The 27,685-nt window shown below is 38.0% G+C and overlaps 1 protein-coding gene across 1 annotated transcript in view; it reads right to left on the bottom strand.

Annotated features, from left to right (window-relative positions):
- The window catches only part of cntn6 (contactin 6), a 48,395-nt gene extending 22,796 nt beyond the window's left edge, over positions 1-25,599 (bottom strand). The window contains exons 1-10 of the mRNA XM_086168696.1: positions 25,309-25,599; positions 21,561-21,684; positions 21,147-21,322; positions 19,311-19,406; positions 14,882-15,085; positions 14,274-14,376; positions 13,982-14,166; positions 12,161-12,303; positions 11,434-11,563; positions 10,539-10,689 (exon numbers count right to left, since the gene is read on the bottom strand). Coding sequence (XP_086024822.1) covers positions 10,539-10,689; positions 11,434-11,563; positions 12,161-12,303; positions 13,982-14,166; positions 14,274-14,376; positions 14,882-15,085; positions 19,311-19,406; positions 21,147-21,322; positions 21,561-21,684; positions 25,309-25,369 — 1,373 coding nt within the window. The 5' untranslated portion in view covers positions 25,370-25,599. The remainder of the gene's footprint in view (positions 1-10,538; positions 10,690-11,433; positions 11,564-12,160; positions 12,304-13,981; positions 14,167-14,273; positions 14,377-14,881; positions 15,086-19,310; positions 19,407-21,146; positions 21,323-21,560; positions 21,685-25,308) is intronic.
- Positions 25,600-27,685: the final 2,086 nt, after the last annotated feature.

Here is a 27,685-nt window from a genome sequence, read left to right as displayed (position 1 = left end):
GTTGATTGGAAATTGATATTCCATTTTGTCGTAACAAAAGATCAGACAACATTTTGCTTATCACAGGAAGAAAAAAAAGGGGGGGTTACGATTATCTAACCATACAAAAAACTCTATATACTATCGTTATCTAACCACTAACTTAAAACTGAAAGCTCATACAAAGGTCACATTATACATTTCATTTAAATAACATTCTAAATATCAAAAAATGTATAAATTTCTTGGAGTAAGGCAATGTTTACTGTATTAAAGCCATTAGGTAATTTGAGGAGAAGTGTGAAATGTAATCATGTCATGTTTAATATTGTACCCTGGAAACTTTTCTGAGGTGAATCTCTATTTCCAGCTCTTGTGCCCTCTGTTTTTTACTTGCCTTTTCAAACAGCCAAGATGATATATATATATATATATATATATACATATGGTACACCGATCTCTAAAAGTACTGAAAATGAGATTAGGTTTTATTTGTGTAATTTCCATCAAGAAAGTTTGATTCAAGGGCTGTATGAAAGTTAGTATTGAAATCCAAAATTTAAACTGTAACTCATCAAAACACACTTTCTCTTTAGTTCTCAGTTTGTGTTTGATAAGAAAACTTAAACTACTAACCACAATCCATCATGAATTAGCTGGCATGTGCAATAAAAATCTTGATAATAATCAAATAAACTACTTCTTGGCTGACAAAATTGTTAGTTTTCTGAAGCTGATACAAACTTTTTTTCTCTTTTTACTTATTTTACATTGAAGATAGATCCAAAATCTAATCCAAAAGACTACTTTCACGCCTCAGAAGAAAACAATTATCTTAGCTGGAGCAGAACAGATTTGCTGTTGGGTCAGCATTGTATTGACAACGCAATAGCTTAAACGCACATGCTAATGGTACAGACAGAGCAGGCCACCAGTGCCAGACAGGACAGTTATATGGAGAAAAGAAATGCGATTTTTCAAAGCGAGTTTTTACCTGCAGCCTTTCTAATTGACATGTTGAGAAACTGCAGTATAAAGAACATTCTGCAAGTGATAACCTGGAAATGTATTGTATCATGCACCTCTCCTCAAGCGAAAAACATCACACAAATTAATCTTGACCAATGTACTGAAAGATATTACTTTCCACTGCAGTCATGATCAAATACTTTTGTGTGAAAACAACTAAATAAGTAAATTAAAAATGGAGAAGCATGTCAAAATCTGCATAAATGAAGCTGATGTTCCTCTTGTGACCTTTCGATTCAGAAAATCAAACAGAAATGCTGTGAGCAACTGACTCAAAAATTAAACAATATGGTATTGGCTCTTCAGAATAAATTGTATTCACTTGGGCCAAGCTGAGACTTGCAGAGAATGTCTGACACAGGATACTTTGTTCTAATTTATTGACAAAAATATCACACAGAGAGTGATGGAGGCTCTCTGTGAACACATCCTGAGGGCCAATGAGCTGAGAACAAATAGAAACATGAAGAGCTATTTGCTTTGTAGACAAACTGCATCCCATGCCTTGCATTTCTATTCTTGTGAAAAGATGCTGCTTGTTTGAATTCTGGCTTTTATATTGTTTTAGAATGAGAGTAGACTAATCAATCCCACATAATTTGAACAACTACATGTTAATTAGAGCCGGCCAAGATAGTGAGATGTATAAGAAAAATTATTTACGTTTAAGCTCTTTACAATCCTTTTTGGTTTATCAGAAAAGGAAAAAATAAAGTAGCGGACAAATTAATAAAATGCTAAATAAACACTTGATGAGTATAATACTACTGTAATATTATGATACTATTATGATATTGTAATATGACAATAATAATAATAATAATCATCATCATCATCATCATCATCATCATAATAATAATAATAATAATAATAATAATAATAATAATAAATAGATTGATGGATATATAATCTTGTTGGCTGGGAAGTAACAGGAGACCAGAAGAATATTTCTGTTGTTTGTTTGAGCAATGATGCTGGGAGTGAACTGATTTGATTAGAATTCAAATCCTTTGTGTGACCTTATAAAACTGGGACATAAAACAGGTTTGAGTCAAAAAAAAAAAAAAAAAAAAAACAATGCCAGGTGGGAGTCGAGACCTGCCATTATCCCTAAATTAATTTAGTCTTCCATACTGATCTTAAATTTATAAATTGTGCCCAAAAAGCTTGGTGAGGATGTATAAGTAACTTTTGTAATGATGGTTGGAAGGAAGTCACCAATCAGTGTTTCCCTGATCCAGTACCAAACCCCGATAAGTCCTGAGGGTTGCATCAGGAAGGGCATACGGTGTAAACATTTAGCCAAAACCAAAGATACGTATCAACCACAATAACCAGATCATACCAGATTGGTCGAGGCCTGGGTTAACTACGACCGCCATTGGTACCAATGACCTACAGGGAACCAATGGAAACTAGGCTACTGTAGGCCAAAGAAGGAGAGGAGGAAGGTGTGTTCGGAAGCAGAGAGAGAAGAGGAAAGGCAAGAGTCTGGGACTGAGAGTAAGGACTTTGAATAACGGGACTATGACAGGAAAAGGTAGAGTTGGTCGACATGATGCAGAGAAGGAAGGTGGACATACTGTGTGTCCAAGAGTGCAGGTGGAAAGCAACGCTAGAGGCTTAGCAGCAAGTTTCGAATTATATTGTCATGGTACTGACAGGAAGAGAAATGGAGAAAGAGTTATCTCGATTGAGCAGTTGTTTAGGGATGTTCTTCAGGTGAAGAGTCAGATAGACTTATGAGTCTGAAATTGGAAATGAAGGCGTGATGCTCAATGTTGTTAATGGCTATGCCCCACATGTGTAATATGAGTTAGTCGTTGAAGTGATGCAGAATATCCCTATAGTTGAGAGAGTGGTAGACTTGGTGCAGACTTCAATGGACATTTTCGTGCAGGAACTGGAGGTGAAGAACAAGAACAAGTGATGAGCAGGTTCTGTATTAAGGGTGGGAAAGCAGGGGGACAGATGGTGATAAACTTTGCAAAACGGATGGAAATGGCTGTAGTGAGCAAAGGGATCATAAGGAAACTTATAAGAGCGGAGGTATGAGCACTCAGGTAGACTAGATCTTGTCTAGACAATGTAATCTGAAGGAGATCAGTGACTACAAAGTAGTGGTAAGTGAGAGTGTAGCCAGACAGCTTAGGATGGTGGTTTGTAAGATGGATATGTTGACAAGAAGGGTAAAGGTGACAAAGGCAGAGCAGAAGACAAAGTGGTGGAAGCTGAAAAGGAAAAAATGTTGTATGGTTTTCAGGGAGGAGTTGAGAAAAGGCTCTGGGTGGTCAGGGAGGGCTTCCACTTGACTGGACAACTAAAGATAATGTGATCAGGGAGACAAGTAGGAGAGTTCTTGGTATGCTTTATGGAAGGACAGTAGATAAAGAAACTTGGTGGTGAAATAAGAAGGGCAGGAGTATATACAGAGGAAGAGGTTAGCAAAGGAGAAGTAGGACACTGAGGAGACTGAAGAGAGCAGACATGAGTACAGGTAGATGCAGCGCAAGGTAACAGTAGTGGCAGCAAATGCCAAAGAAAGCACATATGATGAGCTATATGCTAGGTTGGACAATAAGGATGGAGATAATGATTTATACAGCTTTGCAAAACAGAGCTAGAGATGGAAAGGATGCACAGCAGGTTCGGGTGATTAAGGAAAGGGAGGGAATGTATTGGCAGATGCTGGGAGAGTGATGGGAAGATGGAAAAAGTACTTTGAAAAACTGATGAAAAAGGAAAAATTAAAAAGGAGGAGGATAGCAGAAGTGATAATTGATTATTGAGTGATGATTAATTAGTGAAGGTGAAGTGAAGAGGGTATTAAGGAGGATGAAAAGTGGAAAGTTATTTGGTCCTGATGATATACCTGAGGAGGTATGGAAGTGTCTACTAGAGGTAGTGGTAGAGTTTCTGGTCAACGTATTCAACAGGATCTTAAAGAGTGAGTAGATGCCTGAGGAATGGAGAAGTGTAACGGTGCCCATAAGAATGGGGTGCTGTAGTGTGCTTTTTAGACCTAGAAATAGCATACAACAGGCTGCCAAGAGATTAACTATGGTATTGTATCAGCTCTGAGCCCCTTCCAGTTTCCAGTGGTGATGGACATACTGACAGATGATGTTAGACAGGAATCCCCATGGACAATGATGTTTCAAGATGTTGGGGTTCTCTTTGGAAGAGACAAGGATGGATAGGATCAGAAATGAATCTATCAGAGGGACAAAACAGTAGATATTTTGGAAATAAAGTCAGAGACCAGAGATGTTCCGGTCATGTACATAGGAGGAATAGTGAATATATCGGTAGAAGTATGCTTGAATTGGAGTTGCCAGGCAGACCAAAGAAAAGATGTATGGATGTCTTGAAAGAGGACATGAAGTCAGTTGGTGTCAGTGAAGAGGATGAGAACAGATGGAGGGTTAGATGGAGATTAATTCACTGTGGCAACTCCTAAAGGGAAAAGATGAAAAAGAAATTCTTCTTATTGTTTAGCTCAAATGTTGCAATAACAACTTTCCACACAGGACTGATAGCATCTGTATGACTACCTCCAGGTATAATGTTATGTATAACACCAAATATTTAACATTATAGTTTATTATTATCATTGTTATTATTATTATTGTTATTATAATTGTTGTTATTATTATTATTATTATCATTATTATTATTATCATTATTATTATTATCATTATAATTTTTATCCATTCATCCATCCATCCATCCATCCATCCATCAATCCATCAATCCATTTTCTGCCGCTTATCCAGCACTCTGGGTCCGGGGGATGCTGGAACCTATCCCAGCAAGAGGCAAGAGGCGGGGTACACCCTGGACTGGTCAGTCAATCGCAGGGCCACATATACGGACAGACAATATTCCCTCACACACTTACTCATTCAGGACAATTTTTTCAAATTAACCTTCTACATGTTTTTGAACTGAGAGAAAATGCAAACTCCACAAAGAAAGGTCCCCTTTGTCGGAATCAAACCGGGGTCCTTCATGCTCTGAGGCCACTGTGCCAAGTGTTTTTTTTTTTTTTTACTATTATTTTTAATTGTACTATTTCTAATACATATAACAATAAATCTACAGAAATCTATTTTAGGGATCTATATTTTATTATTCTATTGATTTATGCACCTATTTTATAATGCATCATGAAGAAAAGAAAGACTAAACAGCTGTGGAGAGATGCCATTCTGTGACAAAATGCTGGCAAAAGCATATTATCGCTAATGGCCAAGAGTCTGTGGTTCTGCTGAAAGCCACCATTTATAGCTTAACCATAACTGTCTATTAATATACGAGCTAACTGCTGGAACTCTGCATTTTCAGTCTAAACCCATATTAAATTTATTTGCTAATGTACATTTTATGATTTTGATGGGTGACTATTTTAATGTGGTTTGGCAGCTCTTTCGCGCAATTGAATGGAGGGACGGAGGGGGGAGCAGAACACATCCCTGATGTAATTAGAATACTGGAACGTTTTGAATTTCTCTAACCAAAGTGGCAGCTGTCACTTCTAGATGTGCGATAGATTTATGGTACAGGCTCTGTAACATGATGACTTCACTAATTGACGAGCAGTGGCATGTACCTCAATACATCTAAGATGTATTCAAAGAATTTAACAACAAGCTTAACTTGATGATGAAAGAAAGTGTTTCTAGACAATTGCAATCTATGGTGCTGCCAGTGATGTGTGGTGAGGTTCATGGCTGGGGAGGAACAGACTCTTTCAAAGTCAGATATACTGTATAAATACTGTATATGAATTCAACAGAGTAGCATAAATTCTCCGTTCACCAGCTGGCTACTTGCACATAGTCTACTGGCTATGTTTTATATCCCCTAGCAGCATTCCTTACGCATCCATAGATAAGGTACATATTTGGCCAAAGTAGAACATTTAATTTAAATTTTGTTGTGGACAGTACAGCAGTGTACTTGTGGTCTTAACTCCACTTGTAAATAAAATTAATTCCCCTATACTTCTGGACAAACATCTCTATCACTTTGATGTAAAAGGTCTTTTAGTTTTAAAAGTCTCATTGTCTCAATAGAGATTTTTGCGAGGGAAGAAAGCTGCCCTTGGTCAGTTTGATTCAAGCTATATGCTATGTATGTACCACACTGAAAAAAGAGTGTTATTTTATGTCCTGTCATTTGAGGCAAATCATTTAGCTCAGTTTTCAATTATTTATCACTTCCAGTTTTGATTGAGAGTCCAGTTTTGAGAAGTTTTTTTAACCTTTATATATAATCCTCCAGCAAGATAAGCGGCAGAAGATGGATGGATGGATATAATCTTTCATTTTTGCAATCAGGAAAAAAAAAAGAAGCAAACAGACTGACACGGCGCACTTGACTTTCTCTACTTGACTGTTAGTTTTGCATGCATATTATTCACAATACTTTTTGTGTAAAATATGTGAAGAAGAATATTAGCAGAAGGAGTCCATGTGCTCACACATGGCCCCTTCAGTGAGGCAAAGATACTGGGTGCGTCCCCTCCAATACATGAACTACACTATGGAATGTGAGGACATATATTAAAAGTGTGCATAAACATTACAATGGGGACATAGAGAGAGATCAATTGCATATGCTCAGTATAAGTAAAAAGAAATTTGCAGCTCAACCAAGTTTATGAGGGATCGCGTAATAGGCAAACTGAGTTAGCTCTTCGCTGTCTCACTTAACGTCTTTCCACTGTATTTGAACATGAAAATACACAAGTTCAGCAATATTGACAATAAAAATCATTGGAATAATTGGAATCATACAATAACGTTTCTATCATTTATCTCAGTTCACAGGTAATAGTTTGAGACCAACTTCTTATAAAATAGAACCCCGACAAGGAGAGGTAATTGGCATAAATACGCTTTACTGTTTGTCTCATATTAGAATGTGTTGTTGAAAAGAAGTCTACATAGCTTTCTAAGGGACAAGACGTGAAGAAAGTTGCAGAAAAATGCTTGTGGCCTGGGGATTCATGTCTGTGATCTTGCCACCTCCCTCCCGATGCATTTGATGCGTTTGGCTGACCGAGGCTGCTAAAGGCGCTCACAGGTGCTTCTAGTTAAAAACTGAAACTACAGCCAAATGCCGTTGCTACAGTTTTCTTTCACACCAGACAAAATGCCCTGGGAACCGGGAGAAGACCGATCAAGGAAACACTAAATTCTAACCCAAGAGACATGAGTGAGGAGGATAACACTGAAGACAAAATTCAAAATGAGCTTCAAAATCAAGACATAAAAAGATGCAAAGAGGCATCCGACATCTCCTTCTATGTCAACAACGTTACAACTAAATGGCCAAAACACCCTAAAACCCTGTGTGGGCGACTGATGATATGTCCCGATGGTAAGACACATAGCAGCTATCCCCAAGAGCAAACATCTCTTATGACTTTCCCAGCAGAGTCCAACTGGTATAGCGTCAAAGAAGCCACCCCCCATAGTAACCACATTTGTGTTCCTGCCTGAGTTCTCTTAGTGTGTTCTCCATGTTCTCCTATATAGGTTCTCTCTTTTTGTTCTCCATGTTCCCCTGCCTGGGTTCTCTCCTTGATTTTTTTTCTCACTGGGTTCTCTCCACGTTCCACTCCCTGGACTCTCTCTGTAAACCCTTTTCCTCCTGCCTTGGTCCTTTCCATGTTCTCTTGCCTGGGTTCTTTCTTTGTGTTCTGTCCATGGCCACCTGCTTGGGTTATCTCTGTGCGTTCTCTTTGTTCTCCTGCCTGTATTTTCTGTTCTCCATGTTCTCCTGCCTGGGTTATCTGCGTTGTCTCCATATTCTCCCGCCAGGGTTCTCTTTCTTGTAGTTCACTCCATGCCCTCCAGCATGGGTTTTCGAAGTTCTCCTGTCTGGGTTCTCTGTTTTCACTCCATGTTCTTCTGCCTGAGTTCTCTCCATGTTTGCACCTTGATGGGTCCTCTCTTTGTGTTCACTCCATGTTCTCATGCTTGGGTTCTCTCCTTCATCCTCTATGTCCTCCTGTATGGGTTTGCTCTATGTTCTCCTGCCTGGCAACCACATCTCAAGAACTCCCCATTAGAAGTGATGCAAAAACCAGGGACTGTAACGACTAGTCCTTTCTTTGCCTCTGAATTTAAAGCATTGAGAAACTGCCTGAATGATGGTAAGGCTTACAGAAAAAATTAGTACTATTAAGTTCATTATGTAGCTTGATACAGGACTTCTGATACTATTGTGGATTGGATGTAGGACATGGATAGGGTTTTTCCCATCAATATTCAACATTTTAACTCCTGTGAAGTTTTAAAAGTTGATTTTGTTTTCTACACATACATATACATAGTATATGTACATATCAAAAATGTATTTATATAAGCCTATATATATATGTATTTATATAAGCCTATATATATATACATACATACACAGTATACACAATCCCAATATACACAAATATACATAGAAACATGTAAGTTTGTCAATTCATGGTCAGCAGTTGAAAAATTTTGTTGAAAAATTCCTTTCCCATACACATGGATAAGGGAGGAGAAAATGTCGGAGAATAGACTAGTGCATGACAATGTAGCCTGATACAGGGCATCAACATGACCATGAACAAACACATGTTGTCTCTTTTCACCTTGATGCCAAAGGCATCCTCAATCCTGTCCTGAACTAAAATTAGTATTGGTCCCCAATAAAACTATGCAAACCATTTCCTCTAGTTTGTAGGAGTACCTTTATATTTTAAACCATTATGGTAAGCATCACATGAAAGTAGAGTTACGCTGGTGAGAAAAGATTGCTCTCTCTCTGGTTTCCCAATAGACAGCTTCTCTTTGGGATCTCAATGACTACATGCCGGTGGCACAAACGTCCCGTCATGAAGTTGTTCAAGAGGCTTGTACACCAGCACCTTCAAGACCTGCTGCCCTGGACCCTCTGCAGTACACGCAGCACATGGGTGGAGAATGCAATCATCTTCACTCATAGGGCCCGATCCCTTCTGGAGGGATGATGATGACAAGGAGTACAGAGATCTGATCACGACTTTTGTTGAGTGGAGCAACCAGAACCACATGCTTCTCAACATCTCTAAGACCAGGGAGGTGGTTTACAACTCCTGTGAAAATCGGAGGGGACAGGTATCAATCACCATCCAGGGTTAGGAGGTGGAGATAGTTGACTCCTACAAGGACCTTGGGGTCCACATTAACAATAAACTGGACTGGTCACACAAGACTGATGCACTCGACAGGAAGGGTCAGAGCAGGATGTTCTTCCTGAGGAGACTGAGGTCGTTTGGCGTCTGTATCAGGCTCCTCAAGACCTTCTAACAGTCTATGGTAGCCAGCGCACTCTTCTTCCCTATACTGTGCTGGTGGGGCAGTGCCAGGACTGGTGAGGTCAACAGGCTCAACAAACTAGTGAGGAAAGCCTGCTTGGTGGTGGGACTGAACCTGGACTATCTTTAATCAGTGGCAGTGGAGAGGGTGAAGGCCACCCGGGAACTATCCTGGACAATCTTTCCCACCCCCTGCACAATGAGCTGTGGCTGATGGGCAGCTCTTTCAGCCAACAGTTCATCCCACCCTGGTGCAGAACTGAACACTTTAGACGCTTCTTTGTGCCCACGGCCATCAGACTGTATTTCAGCAGTCTGAATGGCACACAACACTGACCAGCCGGAGGTGCATCTGCGCTGCTACCACAGTCTCACTACCTCGCCCATTCACATGCCCCGCCCTAACTCTGCTGTCTTTTTTATCATTGTTGGTCCCAGACTGCAAGCATCCTGCCTAGTTTTTCATTAAATTATTTATTATTGGTATTGCTATTGTCACCCTACTTTTATTGTGGTTTAGTTTTTGTTGTCTACTTTTCACCCTTACTGTTCCATTCTGTTGTCCATTATTATCCCTGATCTATGCTGTTTTTCTCCCTGCTGTCTATTTATTCGTGGATGTCTTTGCTATCTTCTGCCTTCTAACTGTCTCTGTTTATATTTATATTCATGTTTATTTTTCACATTATTACTGTTACGCTGCTGTGACAAAAGAATTTCCCCTATGGGTATCAATAAAATTTGTCTTGTCTCATCTTATCTTATCTATCTTTACATCCCAACATTTTGTTTTGACTACTTTGTACAGCAGTGACACTGTGGAGGCTTAGAAATTTCAAACATCCAAATTTTTCTGTGCACTTTGAGTTTTATATTACAAAAATGACCGGACTGCCTAGGTGGATTTTTACATTTAATAAAAATGTATCAGACAAAACATCAGTATGTTGGCAGCAGCAAATATATATATATATATGAAGAAATATATCCAATATATAATATATCTAGAAAAGAAATCACTTTCTTGGACATCGAGAGGTAGTTTTATGCTGCACTGACTTCTAAAGTCCCCTTGAGCTGGGGCGTAAATAACAATGAGACCTAGAAATGAATACGACCACAAGAGCAAACCTTTTAACACATGTCGTCAATTGCATGAGCAGTGGTGCATTCAATTCCCTACCTCCTGTTGTCCTTTAGTTGTTCACCTCCCCTCCACCAGGAGATGGCAGCTCTTGGGGAAGCATGGGGACGACACTCCAAAACCATCTCGCTGCCCCTCTGGACCACCGTGTTCTTCTTCACGGGGCGCTGGCTGAAGTCAGGAGGTGAGGCTGAGAGGCAGAACCCGGTTGATACTATTTGTCTTTTCACAATTGCGCTTCAGCTGCAATCTCCAGTGCAGAAATACAGGTTTGTATGTTCGTTGTTTGTTTAATATAGGCATGAATTAATACATAAATACATAAAATAAAATGAAAAATAAGAAAGCAAGAATGCTAATGAAAAAAACGTACTTTTAAAAATTCCATTACTTATTCTGCGGATTTCCGCATCATTTACACAGTACCTTGTTGGATAGTAAAATAACAAAGTCATCCTGCTCTTGTTTAAATTAAGTCATTTTCTATACTGCTTTCATTTCCTAGTAGCAGTTTGTGTAGTTTGTCTTTCTTCCTTTAAATATATATGTAATTCCAGGTTTATTATTTATTGGTCACCAATTCAAATCTTCAGTTACCCATTTTTCAAAAAAAAATTAAGGTTCACTCTGAACTTGTGCAATAGGCATACATTAATTTTATACTGACTTCATTTTTTTACCCACATTTTCTAGTAATGTCTTTTGTACTGTCAATAATGATTCACACTTTTGGGAATTGAGTATAAGAGGGTGAATTAAAAAGTGATTTGTATGTACTACTGTATTTTGTATCGTATTCTGTATTTTGCACTGTATTGTTTATTGTAACAATGTGCTAATTTAATTCATTCACTCAATGATTAAATTCCTCTAAATTCTCCCTTGTCCCAAACCATTCCAGTGTAAATTGTGCAGAGGAAAATAAATTGCCTACCTACAACCTTGAGCTCAGCACTGGCATAGATGGAGCTGTGCTCATTCTCTGCAATACACTGATACATTCCAGAGTCCAGCAGACTAATTCTGGATATTGTCATTCGACCAGCGTCCATGTGAATTCTTTCCTGTAAATAAATCCAGTAGACTTATGTTAAGTAAACCTCTTAAATATGAATAACAAATCTCTTATTTTGATTAAAATGATGATGGCTGTTATTATTATTACTATTATTACTGTTGTTGTTATTAATGTTATTGTTATTATTATATGCAATAGTTACACACACACACACACATACACACACACACACACACACACACACACACACACACACACACACACAAACAGAAACTGAAAAATATATTGTTTTTTTTCAATAGTTCATTGTCAATAATTCAATTCCTATTAAAGGTCAGATCAAGATAATCCCTGTCAAGAATGTTTTATTAAAATGCTTGTGTGAGATTGATGGAGGCACATTTGATTTATTTCAGTTTTTCCCCATCAATATCTGTCTTCTGTTCTTCTTTTCAATATCTAATCCGGTATCATGATTTACATCTATTAAAATGGCTTCAGAATATTATAATAATGCATTTGTCAATTTCTATTATGCCTGCTTAGGTTTATGCTTCTTACTAAATATCCTATATAATCTACTGAGGTTTTATTTGTCTTATCTATTCAAATATCCTGCTAAACAGTTCCTGTGAACACTTACCTGGGGTTTCAGTGGCTGTCCATTCTTTAGCCATCTGTATATGGGCTCAGGTTTGCCCACAGCTTTACAATCCCACTGCAGATAAGCATCAATGGCCATATGAACATCTTTAAGTGTCTGAAGCCACATCAGATGTTCAACATCTGTGATAAAAAGCGCAAGAATTTAGTATCCAATCTTTACAAATGTGTTAGATTGTAGTATTGGGAGGCCACTGTGAGGATGAATTTAAAGATTAAATTGACAAGGACGTGGCTTCACTGGTTTCAATTTACTTTGCAGAAACAGTACATATTATTATTAGTTTAGTCTTAGTCTGATTTAACATGACATGAATGTGACAGCAATTTGTCTTGTTCTGACCACTAGAGCGATTTCCGCAGTCCCCTGGTCAGATTTTCATACTTAGAAGAGCAAGGCAAATTTTCAACGCCTGTTTCACTCAGTGTGCTCCTGCATATTGAATGTAATTAGCTCCCAATTTAGTCTGACAGCCCTTATCAAGCAATCAGCGTCTGGGACTGACCTGCAGGCACACTGCGGGAAAACCCATTCCCATTGGGGGCAGTTCATTGAAACATAGCACAACACAATACCTAGATCCCTGTATATCATTGATTCAGTTCATTTTAAGACCACTGGGGAGATCATTTTAACAACTCATTATACTACAATGCTGTGTCCTTCATATGTGACTGCATATTCATCAAGAGCATTCTAAACTGAGATCCAAATTACATGCTACATAAAAAATAACGAGGCAGATGGATAATGAGAGCTGAATACATAATAATAATAATAGTCATTATTAGTATTGGGCCAAATGAAATTTCAATTCTAAATGCAGGATTAAAATATGGCTTTTCCATTGAAATACCTGCAAGTTAAACTATCTTTTGCTCTGTAGATCAACATGCACATCAGTGAACACCATCTAGTGGTTATTGTACAGTTTTATTCATTATTATTGTTTTTTTACATAATAATAATATTTGCTTTTGTTATCATTCATGATTTAATCACAATTATCTGACCTGTTCTGGAATGTTGAACATTAAAAATACAATGATCTATGATTCGTGCATGATAACAAACAAGATCTCAGTCTTTTAATCTGTCCGTCTTAACTTCCAGTCCTCTGTTAGCCCACTGTTTGTTAAAACCCTATGTTTCATCTTGATCGGCTTATGTTTAATCAGTTTTAGTCAAACACATGTCTTGTTTCATCTCCTCCTTGATAATGTACCCTATTTCTATATTTTGATGACTGTACCCTGACAAATGCTCTTTATAGTTTATATGGACACAAAGGCATTTTTAGCTGACCTAATTTACTTAAGTTTTGTTATGATTGAAGAGCAATGTGAAAAGGTAAAAGAAGTATAACTATAATTATTCTATGCATGGATCAGCATCCATTTGATGCTGATCTATCATGATTATTTTAAGGATGTTGTGATGGATAATAATTTTTGTAACTCACTTTGAAATGCATTACCACACATGCATCACTCCACAAAATGCTTGTTTTGTTTGTTGTTTTTATTTATGACTGACTGGATCATTTCAGTTATGGAAACTGCAACTTCATATATGTACTCTAATTCAAAAGAAATAAGATCAAAAGAATTTTTTCAATAGACAAAAGATCATCTTTTGATGCCATGATGACATAATAGCAAGGACAATCATCACAAATGAAATCCATATTCTATTCACATTCTCCCGATTGAAACACTGGAAATGAAAACTAACATAAATCAATAGTAAAATATATGATGGAAACAAATGGGGGCAAAGAATATATGCATGATTACAAACCTTGTAACACAAGTCGCCCACTGGCAACATTTCGTCCCCTGCTGTTTTCAGCGACACATTCATAAACACCAGAGTCCTCCGGGCGAAAATATGGAATTTCCAGTACCCCACTGGAGTGGTTGATTTTAATTTTGCCAGGGAGAGGATTTCGATCAGCTCTTCTCCAGGAGATTGAAGGCACAGGGCTGCAGAGTTCAAAGAGTAAAGGTCATATTTGCAGGAATGTTTGTAACAACATATAGATGCAATATAATGCGACGGTTACAGGAGGTCTAATTCTTTGTACACTTACTTTCCTAAGGCAAAGCATTCCAGCCTTACTGATGATCCTTTAGAAACATGATGGGTGTCAGGAAATTGAACCTCAATCTTTGGCTCATATTCACCCATTACAACTGCATAAGGGAGAAAAAGCAAATCACATCACTCCAAACACAAATGGGCATGGAGTTTTATTTAATTCATACGAGATGTAAGCACCGTGATCCGAATGACACTGGCTAAGAGTGAACACGCATGTTGATACTGTATACAGTAGCATTTGGTTTAGTGGATGGACGGGTCTGGATTATATATCTGCCATGGCTCAAATTTGAAGTGGCACACGCAAATTGCTGTTATCAGTTACTGTATATATAGCAGGATGGTAACTGTGTGTGTGCTTGCATGCATTTTTGTCAAGAGCATATGTAGATATGTGAATTCATTCAAATTGAGGTGGTTGGAACCAAATCCAGAGTTCAGATTCTTATGATGCAAAAACCTGATACTAAGGAAAAACAACTTTATGCCTCAGAATGTATGATTTATCTTGTGGGCCTGCCCTCACTCAGACAGCAAGCACCAGGTCAGTGCTCAAGATAACCAGGAGGCAGCGGAGGCAAACAAGAGGATGCTTACCATCCTTCCTCACCACCACAGGGGTTGCAGAGCTGAACACTGTTGCATTGGTCATCATGTTTCTCACCACGCATGTGTAGTTTCCAGCATCTGAGGCTTCAACTTTGGCAATGTACAAATTTCCAGTCCGCTGGGAGATGAAACGACGGGCGTCTTGTTGCAGGAAACTGCGCTGCCCATTGAATATCCATGAATATTTGATCTCTGAAATAAAAACAAGGAACAAGCAAATGCAATTAAAAAAAGATTAGAAAAGTAGGTATCACAACATTTGTACGCAATTGATTTATACAGCTGTATCACCAAGATAAAAACTAATTTAAAATGGAAATTAGGTTACTTTGCATTATATTACCCCTTGCATCCGTTTTCAAAACTTTCAATTCAAAACTGAAATGGGAAATCACTTTTATAAGGATTTTATTAACTTATTTCCTTCACTATTTCCAAAATAGACATGTATCTTTTGTATTGTTTTTAAAATAAAAGTTGTGATATTTAATATTGGTTAGGCGGTCACACTGATCACAAAGCCCTAAAAGAAGATATATTATCAAGAAAAAGAGATCGTATTGAGAAATATTGTCTCTGTAAACAAAGAATAAAAGAGATTATTGCTGTGAGTACATTTTCATATTGAAAACCTCATCTGGATTTAAAGTGTTTAAAAATTAAACAACTAGGGGGTCAGTGTGCAGTGAAAAGATGTTACGATGATTGTTTATCTATTTGGTTGTTTGTTTGTCTATGTATTTATTTTTACTTGTCCACCTGATATGCAAGCTTTGCTTCCTGTGTTTCGGATGTGAAGCTTTTAAATAAACTCTGCAAACCGGACTTAATTGTGTCCTGCTGGAAATGAATCCGCTGATGAATGAATGAATGAATAACTGAACATCTTACTTTTTGATTTGACAAGTTTGTGCACATGTTGGTGCAGCTGTGATTGTTCAGGAGGATAAACTTGTGATCTGTATGGCCTTAGTTTCTTGGTGTGTTCGCTGATTAATGACTTTTTAGAGTACAGACTTTTTGTCAAGCGTAACAAAAAAAATGTGACCTAAAATGCCCTTTTTCTGCACATGTCCATAGTTAAACAAAGGAACACCAATTGACAAATAGAAAACGTTTACCAAACTATTTATATATGAAGATATTAACATTGTCCTGGAAATCAACCACATAGTCACCTGGATCAAAAATTTATTTCTAATTCTGATTATTTTGGCCAATAGAACAAAATTACATTTCAAAGCTTGGTCTGAACAGTAGGCTTCTAAGCTAACTTGTAACTGAGAAGCTGATAGATAATAAACAAAACATGCAATATAGTTACAGTTATAGAGATTTGACTTATATCAACAAATTTTGTCCATTTCAAAACCTGAAAAATCATGCAAGCAAAACATTTAATTTCACTGTCGGTCAGAAACTAAGAGTAGATTTGCTACAGTTGATCCATTGTAAACATTAAGGTTTGTATATTGCTTATTTTCATGCGTGCGCAAAATAAGTTCCTAAATGAGGGAAAGAGGAGTCACTGAGCAATACACTAATTAATGTTTTTGTTCTTTGTATTTGGTTATTAAAATGTAAGCTTAATAACAGCAATTACAGGGAATGCAAAATGTTGGTAACAATTTGACAAGAAATCAGGCATACAGGCTGGTTCTTTAAGAAAGTCAAACGGCAGTAGGAAATGAAGCAGATATTCCGAATATAAAGCGGTATCCTTTATTAATCCCCGTGGGGAAATTTGTTCTCTGCAATTAACCCATCATGGGTGAACCATGCGCATTAGGCTGCTGTCCACCAGCGCCAGGGGAGCAGTTAGGAGTTCATTGTCTTGCTCAACAACACTTCAACACACTAGGAGAAGCCAGCAATCAAACCAGGAATGTTCAGTTCCAAAGATAATTGCTCTACCTCTGGTGCCTGCCCCCCCCAAATAAAACTGCTCCATGACTGCGGATAATATAACAAAATGTTTTTATATAATTTATTTTTCTTCAACATCTGACCTGAAAACAACAGTGTGCTACCTTGACTACTAGTCACTCTTAAGATGAGCAGCCGTCCAATCTAGAGAAATCTTTCAGCCGAGTTGCTCTTAAGTGCACACTTTTACACAAACGAGGATTTTCTTCAGGAAAAGGACATGGGTTAAGGGTGCAACAGGTAACTGGCAGAGCTTATTTTCTTTCATGAAGAAGCCAATTCAAGGATAGATGGAAAGGGTGACAAAGGCTCTGCATGCAGAATTATTGACAAATACTCATGACCTCATTCATTTTTCTGTGTAAAAGGATGCCTTTTAGCGTGAGAATAGTAAGTTAAAGAATCAAAGGGCTAAAAACTTGGTTCTTTATTCATACCTTATCCTTGTCAAGATATTTCAGTAGACGACAATTACACCCTACAATTGATGCCATACGCAAACATCAAGTTTCACACATATCTTCCTAATATTAGCCATACAGGACTGTCTCAGAAAATTAGAATATTGTGATAAAGTTCTTTATCTTCTGTAATGCAATTAAAAAAAAACAAAAATTACTTTTTCATGATATTCTAATATTTTGCGATAGGATGTTTGAGTTTTCTTAAGATGTAAGCCATAATCAGTAATATTAAAATAATAAAAGGCTTGCAATATTTCAGTTGATTTGTAATGAATGCAGAATGTATGACATTTTTGTTTTTGTAATTGCATTACAGAAGATAAAGAACATAATAACAATATTCTAATTAGTCCTGTATGGCTAATATTAAGAAGATACATGTGAAACTTGTGGCCTGGAGGATGTTCATTATCCCAACTCATAGAACAGAGTGTTATTTTGATATTAAAAGATGTGATTTGCTGAAAATCCAAACATCTTTCTGACAACACATGATGTGGGAAAAAATTGACCTCACTTGAATTTAATTGATAAATTACTGAAGAAAAAAAAAAAAAAGGTCAATAAAGCCTCTGCACAGTCCATTTGGACCCATTTGAAATGGATAGACATATTTCCTCCTGTTTTTTCATGCTGCACAAATGTATGCCATTTAAAAGTCTGTAATTGACTTTAATTAATGTAGATTGCCATGTTAGATATTATACACAAGCGCACACACAAACATCAAACATGCAGACACGTACACATGCACGCATCCACGCACACACACATGTGCAGATGCAGAAAGAGTGAGTGTGTGAAAGTGATGCCTGTGGGGACTGTGGAATGAACTTGACGAGTAGGGAAGTCTTCCTGTATCAGACATGACATTCTGCAGTCAGCCCTTTTGACTGGGTAGACAGTAAAAAGTCCATTCCTTGAGGGAAAACACTGAATTAAAATCATTATAGAGAAAGTCAGGGCAGATACTGACAGACCTTTCATGATTAGAGACTAGCACAGACTAGGTCTGTTTAAGGGTTGAAGTCTCACAGCAACAGAGGACTAGCAGGCACATAATCTCATGTCCTCTGACAGAGTTTAACTCTCAGCACGGCTCCTTTTAGACCACTTACCTATTGATTTCTCTGAGAAGCTTTGGATGATTTCCCTTTTAATAAGATGAACAGGTGTATACCTTGCATTCCTCAACAACCATATTAAAAAAAGAAAAAAAAAAACAAAAAAAAAGGAAATCTCTGACATAACTTCAATCTTATGGGAGCAACCTTTCATTTTGCTGTTTTTCAATTTTAAAACACCTCAAGCTAGCATTATCATGTAGTGCAAATCCCATCAAATGCGTGACGGCGCTTGGTTTAAGTAGAAAAATAAGATATTGAGGCTTTTAAGGGGGAAAGGGAGGAAAGGCTAGAGGGCAAATTGCGAGAGTGTAGAGTCCCGCAAGGCCGCAGGAATCATTGCGAAACAGAAAGAAGAGGACGGCTTGCACGCTGGCGTGAAATTGTACTGGTGGGCACTGAATGGCTGCAGGAGCGCACACCACTTTGAGGGTCTGCTAATCAGCAGCACACAGGCACATGAGCCGAGACACAGCTGTGCCAGCGGATAAACACTACCCCGGCCTCAGTAGCCAACAGAAGCCTTTATTACCCCTAGATAACCTGCCCACATAGAGCTGAAAAGTGACAGTTGGGAAGTGAAGCACTGGAGACTTTATCGATGCCAACCTGGTCACAGATCATATGAGCAGTGAACTATAGATGTGAAGGCAGAGGCCTGAGCAGGAAGGGCTGTGGCTGATCGTAAAAGTTCCCTCTCTGACAGATAAGGGGAACCGAGTGGGGAAGAGGGTGTCATGGTTTCGAAGAGAAGAACGGCAAAAAGAGGAGGTATAAAAACAAAAGAGACACAGGGAGATAATAAGCACCCAGTGAGGAACCATAAAGATCGCTGAGGCAAGCAGGACTATGAAACTACAGCAGGTGATGCAAAAGAGTTACAACAAAGATGAAGCGATGTACCTCCGTAATGGGGCGGCGGGCCACAGAGCAGAACCACAGCTTGACCCTCCCTCACCGATACCGTGTTCCTGGACTTGCTGCTGAAGTTCTGGAGAACTGTCGGGCGTAAAACAAATATCTACATTTAAAAGAAAAATAATGGTCTGGATGCTGTTATAGCTTTACTCAAAAGTGGCAACTAGGGTAAGATTTTATAATCCTGACTTTTCATCTCAAGTCGAACCCTTGAGTCCCTTGTTAATGACAAAGAATGTACAAAAGATCTTACACGGGGTGAGCAAAAAAGGCCTCTCATCTCAAACTGAACAGGGGAGATTAATTTCACCTTTAATAAAGCACTACTAACTCTATGTTAGTAGCATAGAGATATATCTCTGTGCTACTAACTTTAACCCCAGTGGCTAAAACAATACCAACAAAATCTTTTGAGGGGTCAATATCAGCAGTGATCAAATTACAATTGAAATGATGAAAAGTTCACTAATTAAGATATACTGTACCCTGCTATTTCCTCATATGTTCTGATGGAAGCACACAAGGATACAGAATTAGCAGTCATTCATTCTGACTATACTGCAGAAAAAAAAGAATAAATATAATAAATACTGCCATTGATTATGAGAGAGTAGGTGGAAAATATAAATATTTTATTCCAAAAACATGGGAAGGAATGATCTCAAATCAGTAAAAAAGATTGAAACAAACAAAAAATGGCTTGAACCTTTTTCTTACCATTATCACCTACCTTGTTTTTGTTTTTCATTTTTCAAGTACTTTTGCTCAGAATTGGAACTCATTGGCCAAGCATTTTTCACAAATACAAGGAATTTGACTGCAATTAGACATTACTTATATAAAAGTAAAGAATGACTGAACATTGTAAATAAAACAAAATATAAAGTGCAAAGTCCCAAATATTGTATAGGAAATAAGGTGATGAGCTACATGAGCTTTGTTGTCAGCGAGATGCAAAAATGATCAGATAATTAAAATAATATACTTGCCATACTTTTTCACCAAATACTGTATCCATGAATATATGATTATAAAAATAATGGGTATTCCAGTATGACTAAAGATGTGTATAGTCCTCATTTTCAAGTGGAATTGGAAGTTGTACTTTATGAACTTTGTCACAGTTTTTAAAAGTAAGAGGGAAAAGATGAGTGCATGTCATTGTGGGTCCATTAGATGGTTGGAGAATATTTGGTGCTTGAAGGTGGGCTTCAACCAAATTTGCATAGCATGGATCCAGGTAATACATGGAGGTATTGGACTTAGTGGTACGTTTGAGACTGATGAGTGTGCTGGAGGTCACAGAGCAGAGACTGGATGCTCATAACTTTGCAAATTTATCTAGCTGAAAAAAAAAGTCAATTTTCATCCGAAGAATATATGTACCTGAAATACACGGATCAGGGCCATTGCAAGAGGTTCAATTTTGATGTGTTTTGCTTCTTTTTTTAATTCAAAAGTTGCATTAAAGCATTAAAGATGCATTTTTTTGCTAATTGTCTTAATCTTTTGCTATTTTTCTAATTGTCTCTCAATTTATTTTTATATCCATATTTATTGACACCAGAACTGTTATGCTGCTGTGACAAAAGAATTTCCCCCAAGGAGATCAATAAAGTTTATCTTATCTTATCTTATCTTATCTTGTCTTATCTTATCTTATCTTATCTTATCTTATCTTATCTTATCTTATCTTATCTTATCAGTGAATTGGTATTATATGAGAATTTTAAGAATTAATTGATACTTTACACTTTGCAGCTTTATTAAAACGTTACAAATTAGGGGATTCATATTAAAATTGAATAAGGACCAACTCACATGCAAACTGGACTTTTGCTTCTCTACTGATTACAGTCCCAAAGGTGTTAGTGGCAATGCACTGATACACGCCCCCGTGATCGATGACATGAGGGTTATTGATCAGCAGGTTCCCTTCCACACGGCTATAGTTTGGATCTAACTCTGTCTCAATTTCTCTCCCATTCACTTTCCACCTGCAAATACAGAACAAAGCAAAAAGTATGATTGTCAAACACATATAATGTCAAATAGATTTTTCTTTTTTTTACCAATTTAATATTTTAAAAAGAACCAATTGATGGATATGCAATCGATAAGTATATGTAACTAATGCATGAATAGATTACACAGATATTACTTTCAACTTCGGAGAGCGCATATGTAGATACTCCACTCTATAGTATCACCTTGAAGTTTGTTAGAAACTCCTACCTGTAATGTGGAGGTGGGTTTCCCTTTGCTTTGCAATTAATAAACACATGTTTATCGTCTTTGCTCAGTGGAAAAATACTGTCACTGGGTTCCTGGGTGAAGACAGGACCGTGGCGTGTATTCTCTGTGTTGAAACAGAAGAGACACTGAATTAAGACAACAAATCCCTCTGAGCTCATAGAACCATACATAAACCCCTCAGCTACATAACCAGGTACCACCATAGGACTAAAAGTGGATTCTACATTTATTCTATTCTCTTGTCCTATGTAACATAGCAGGTAACGCAGTGTGATAACAATGTATTTATCTGAGGAAAGCACAGCTGTAGCCAAGCTTTTTCTAAGCAGTTTCCAACGCAATTCATATATTTCATTTTCTTGATTTTAACAGAATGTTTCCATTAAACAGCTGCAAATGCATTATTGTGATCATTCATATTAATGTAGTCCTAGTGTATTAATACATAATATACACCCTCATTGAGTTCCTGAAGTCATCCACCATGAACATAAGCAGTTCAAACTTCAAAAAATGGTGAATAACATTAGCAACTCACAAAATGAGACATCTCATAGGATCCCAACAAATGTTCAGCATTTGAAATGGCTCATCTTAAAATCCAATAATTCCACAAAAACTGTAAGTGACAAAAATTCAATGCATTACATGTCAAAGAGCATATAATTAATATTACGCAACTATTAATATGCATATGCGGCCCTGCAATTGATTGGCGACCAGTCCAGGGTGTCTCCTGCCTCTCACCCGATGGTAGCTGGGATGGGCTCCAGCATCCCCCTCAACACTGAGTGCAGGATAAGCGGCAGACGATGGATGGATGGGTGGATAATATTACTATCAGAATGGATCGATCACCAGTGAGTCACAGAACCACATGTAGTCGCACATCTTCTGACAATTTAACCTCAGTTAAACCAATATAACAACCTGTTGCATGGTTTTGGGACTTTGACAGAAAACTTGAAAACCCAGAGGAAAAACCAGCACAAGGAAACAATGAACAATTAACGCTAAACGTCACAGGTTTTTAGACTTGATCTTTACCCTAGCCCTCCTCAAGAACAAGCCATGATCAAAATCAAAGCACTGAGTATCTCAATTATCTGTGTAGCAAGAGAAAAAAAGAATTGATTGACCATTTAAAATCACCGCTCTGACAGGCTAGAAGCTGTTCGGGCACCTATGGCTTGCGAGCCAAATAACTGTATATGGCCATATTTCTTCATAATACTGTGTCATTTTTAAGTAAACAGAAGTTACTTTTGAAGATAAATTTCACGGGGTCACCCGTCGGTCGGATCGGGAACAAAGGCACGTCCGGGTCATTGTAAAGGTGAAGAAATTAATTTCATCAGATAGCCAACTAGTTTATCCGCATCAACCCTCGTAACGGAAAAGATGGCGAAAAGAAAAAAAAGATGATGATTGCTGTGCGTTCCAGGCTGCATGGACAGAGGGATTTGCATTTGGATCTGCAGTATGTCTAATATGCTATGAAAAAATTGCATTGATGAAACGGTCAAGTATAAAGCAGCATTTAATACAAATCCATGCAGCACCAGAGGTCGTATTAAAAGTAAGACATATTTCATTTATTATACATTAAAAAATACTATATGGCTCTTGATGAAAAATATTTAGAAATATATGGCTTTTATGGCTCCCAGTCAAAAAGGTTCCCAACCCCTGATATAAAGGATACTTTTATAAATAATCTTGTCACAGATATTTTTTTTTGCATTTTTTGCACACGTATTGGTGCTAAGTGAAGCTTGTTATTTCGGTTAGCTTCAGCCAAACTATCAATACACAGGAGTGATTAATGAACATTGCATTAATTACTCCTATGAAATCCAGCATTTCTTCAATGGATGAAATCTCACATTCATACACTAGCAGACTAATGTCCACCCTCTCATTCCCCAGGTGGTATAACAGAGTCCCTCTCTGATGTTGCTATTGGAAAATTTGTCGCAGTTTGAGGGGGTTTTTTTTGTGTTCAACCTTGACGAGGACAAAAGGAGACCCCCCCCCCCGCATCATCACCATCCTAATGAGAGTGGGAGTTTTTGCCTCCGGTAAGGACCTTGTTTCCTCAGTCACTGAGGGAGGTACTTCAATTTTACACCCGCTGTATCATCCTTAAAATTAAACAAATTAATGAACCTTTAATAGTTGGGCTATTTCAATTGGGAAATGATTGGGTGGTTATGTTTATGCTTGGACTTGTCCTGTATGCACGCTAAGTGAGGAAATTGCGAACATACATAAATGCATGCTCATGCATATAGACAAACACACACACACTCACACACAAAAATGACACTTAATTAGGTTTCATGCGAATGCATACAGATAAGAGCTCAGTGGTGGATATATGGATGTACACATGCTGCCATGAACACTACCTGTGTAACCCATCCTGTGTCAATTCAGTTTAGATCTTAAATCAGAAAGAATCATGTCATAGTTCTGATAATACTCCTACTCCTGACAAAATACTGGTGCCCATAGTCCAGATGCAGATTAGATAGTATCTGACTTGAAATTTGTAAAATTCAGCTCGTGAAGTTTTGATTCCTAACTTTTTTGTCTTTTTATGAAGAAATGGAGGAAGAAAGAGCTTTATTTTTGTCGGAATCCGGGGTTATGCGAATGATTTCAACCGGGGAGCAATGAACACCTGCGGCTCATCAGGCCTTGTCAGGCAGAGGATAAGAGAAGCCTGCTGCCAGCTCTTTGGGGCCAGATAGATGTCTAGAGTGGGTTCTGCCATCCATCCTTCCATCCATCCATCCATGCATCCATCCATCCATCCATCCATCCATCCATCCATCCATCACTGGTGGGTTCTCATATCCCAAGTTTCTGAGGGTCCCGACACCCCTCCTCCCCAGTTCTTGAGACTCCCAGAAACAACTTGGCCCTGGCACAGCCCTCCATTCATCTCCCTTGGTCAATAAAACCCCTTACGTCCTGAGTGTCCTTGCATTTGGGTCAGACATAATCCCCCAAATCATGGCAATTTTATCACATTCAATTATACATACAGCAAAACATCAGAGAAATTCATGGATGAACCATGAGCAGCAGGCTTAGCAGCGCCAGGGGAGCAGCTGGAACTTTGACTGGCTGAGAGCAGCCCAGGAATCGAACCAGTACTGAATAGTGCCAAGATGACCTCTCAAACCCACCTGAGCCAAGGCCCCCACTTCTTAATATTAAAAAGGGATTATCTTGCATGTCTGGTCTAAGACCAGGTATAGAAACAGTTCAGATCAAAGTGTGCTAAAAAGAAAAATGAAAGAGGGCACTTCAGCTGCTTGGTGGCCACTGGTAATGACTATGGTTAAGCTGGTCAATCAGTGAATGAAGTGAGTTCCCTAAATAACACCTGCGTCTCTCAACGAGAAATGAATATTGTAATTACAGGCTCTATGTCTTGGATTGTTATTACTAAGGTTCCAAAAAAAGTCTGCCTCACATAATTGCCACAAAACTCAATCTGCTATTTTTCTTTTCTTCCCTTTTTTTCACAACAGAAGTTGCTTGTGTGGATTCTGCACAGTTACAACATCTGATACAATCATGGTTCATTTTGATGTATTTTCCGTTTGGAATGAAATGGTTATCTTAACATGCACAACAATGAAGAAAACCTTTCCTTGGAGAGATATATGCATAGCAGGTGTGTCATGAAAGGCGACTCGACTTGGTGTCTCACCAGCAAGGCAGTCTTTGAGTGACAGAAGGATTAACAGTTCCCATGGCAACAACATCTTCATTTTCCAAGGTCAAAGAGTCCCCTCTTTTCCATCCAGTTGCCAGAGAGTGGAGAATATTTCCTAGGTAAACCGTCCTCTGTTTGGCTCTGGGAAAGAAAGAATGGTGGATGAGTAATATTAAGAAGAGAGGATGCAGCGCACACCAAGTCTTTCGGAAGAGAAAACAAAACAAACAAACCAAAAAAAAAAAAAAATACATGTGGAAACTTTTTTAAAATCGGCAAGCTACGAATAATTACATCAAGCCAAGATCTTGCGTCAAAGAGCCTGCAAGCAGATCACACAAGTAAGCTGAGCTGATGCGTGGTTTATATACACTGTTACAAAGCAGCTCAGGAAACAAAAAAATATAGTTACAGATGTGAACATTAACTTTAACTGATGACTGTTCTTAAATCCATTCTAAGAAGGGCAGTTGAAAACCCCTGACAAAAAAACAGCGCTGAAACAAAAAGCTCTGAAGCGAAAGTACATAAGCAGCTTTACTTTCAACAAGTATAAAAAAAAAAAAAAATGCTTGTGTGTTTCTTGTTTTGAAAAGCACAAATTCAGAGTTGTTCATTCAAATGTTCTGCTATGAACTCACATTATTTCAGCCAGTTACACTTTCTTTGGAAAACCATTAAAGCTTACATATTTTTCTTTCCTTCCTGACTCTCTATCGTTATTACCTGTCATAATGGTTGGCTTGTTTGACTTTCCTGCCTTTTACAGACCAATGAACTGCCAATCTTCATATTTACACCAACTCTTGCATATTTTCTGTTTATATTTTCTTGCAAAACAACCGTACTTCAAACCAGACTACCTACAGTATATCCAAAGTAAAAGACTCTATGAATTAATTAAAAAAAAAAAAAAAATGGTTCAATAACTGAATAATTATTAAATCTTATCATGCCAGTTCTTGAGTACAATTGGTACTGATGAATAGTTCCAATCAGAGTAGCAACGAGGATGTGTTTAACAGTGAGTTTCCAGAATATTCAGAGGTCCCAAAGCAAACACACAAAACTACCTTCTTTTATGCATTTTATCTTTGTTCTGCCCTGCATTTTCTCCCAAAGTAAATGGCTACACATAGATTGATGTGACAAAAGGAGAACATATCACTAATCATGAAGGGATGAAAGGAAGGGAGAAAAGGAGCTGTCTGGGAAGTGAGGTAGATTTACGCTGCTCTCCATTATTTATGCTAGGAGGCCAAAATACTGATCACCCAAGCTTCATCATGTCAGTCATCATTATTGATTTGGTTTCCACTTTTTTAACCTTCTGCCTTTTGTTTGTTATCTGCCCAGTCTTGTCATGAGTCTCCATCAAATTTGGAGGACTGATCAATAACAGGAGATTTGGTTGATGCCCTTCCTTACGAGACTCCCATGATATATTTTTTGCTTTTCTGGAAAAAAAAAAGCAATGAAGAAATTGAATCCTCTTCACAATGAAAGATCAATTTTTTGACTACTGAGCGCCTCCAATACATCAAATGTTTTCTTTTTTCAATATATTGCTTCTCTGTACTCATCTTCAGAAGCAATGTGTTGAGCCATGAGGGATAATGCAAACATGTTTAGACTTGAAGGCCAAGTTCTTCAATTTGGTCTTAACGGGGCACAAGCCACTGTTCTCTTTACCCAGTCCCAAGCCTTGATGAATGCAGAGGGCTTTGGTAGGAAGGGCATCCGATGTAAAGCTTGTGCCAAATGTAACGTGAATTGAAAAAAAATATACTCAATCACACTAATTCACTCAATTTCCTCCAAGAGCAATAAAGTATTTCTGATTTTGACTTCTGTACCACATAGGTCAAGGCCAAGGTTATCAACGAGCCCCATTGGTGCTGATAACCTACAGGGGACCAGTGGAAATTTGGCCACAGTCGGTCACAGAAGGAGAGGAGGATAGGCAAGCGTTTAGGAGTGACTAAATATCAGGGAGGATGACAGGAAAGGCTACAGAGTTGGTGAACATTATGAGGAGAAGGGATGTAGATACAAGGAGTAATCTCGAGGTAGGACTTCCTTAGGAAAGTTTTGAAGGTGAGTAAGGTGCAAGATACAGTGATGTGACTGGAGCTAGAAACTGAAGGTGTGGTATTCAATGTCGTTAGCAGTTATGGCCCACTGATGGATTAGTAGAGAGGGAAACATTCTGGAGAGTGGTCATTTGTGTACACCTCAATGGAGGTGATGAGAAGTAATGGGCAGGCTTGGTATCCAGGATAGGAATGCTGAGGACCAGACCATGATAGACTTTGCAAAAAAGGATGTCATTGGCTGTTGTGAATACTTTGTTCCAAAAGAGGCAGAAACA

The sequence above is a fragment of the Fistularia commersonii genome, chromosome 21 (assembly GCF_037954325.1).
Source record: "Fistularia commersonii isolate RoL2024-O1a breed Wild chromosome 21, RoL_Fcom_v1.0, whole genome shotgun sequence".
Taxonomy (NCBI): Eukaryota; Metazoa; Chordata; class Actinopteri; order Syngnathiformes; family Fistulariidae; genus Fistularia; species Fistularia commersonii.
The sequence above is the reverse complement of the archived record's forward strand: the minus strand, read 5'-3'. Positions and strand labels throughout refer to the sequence as shown.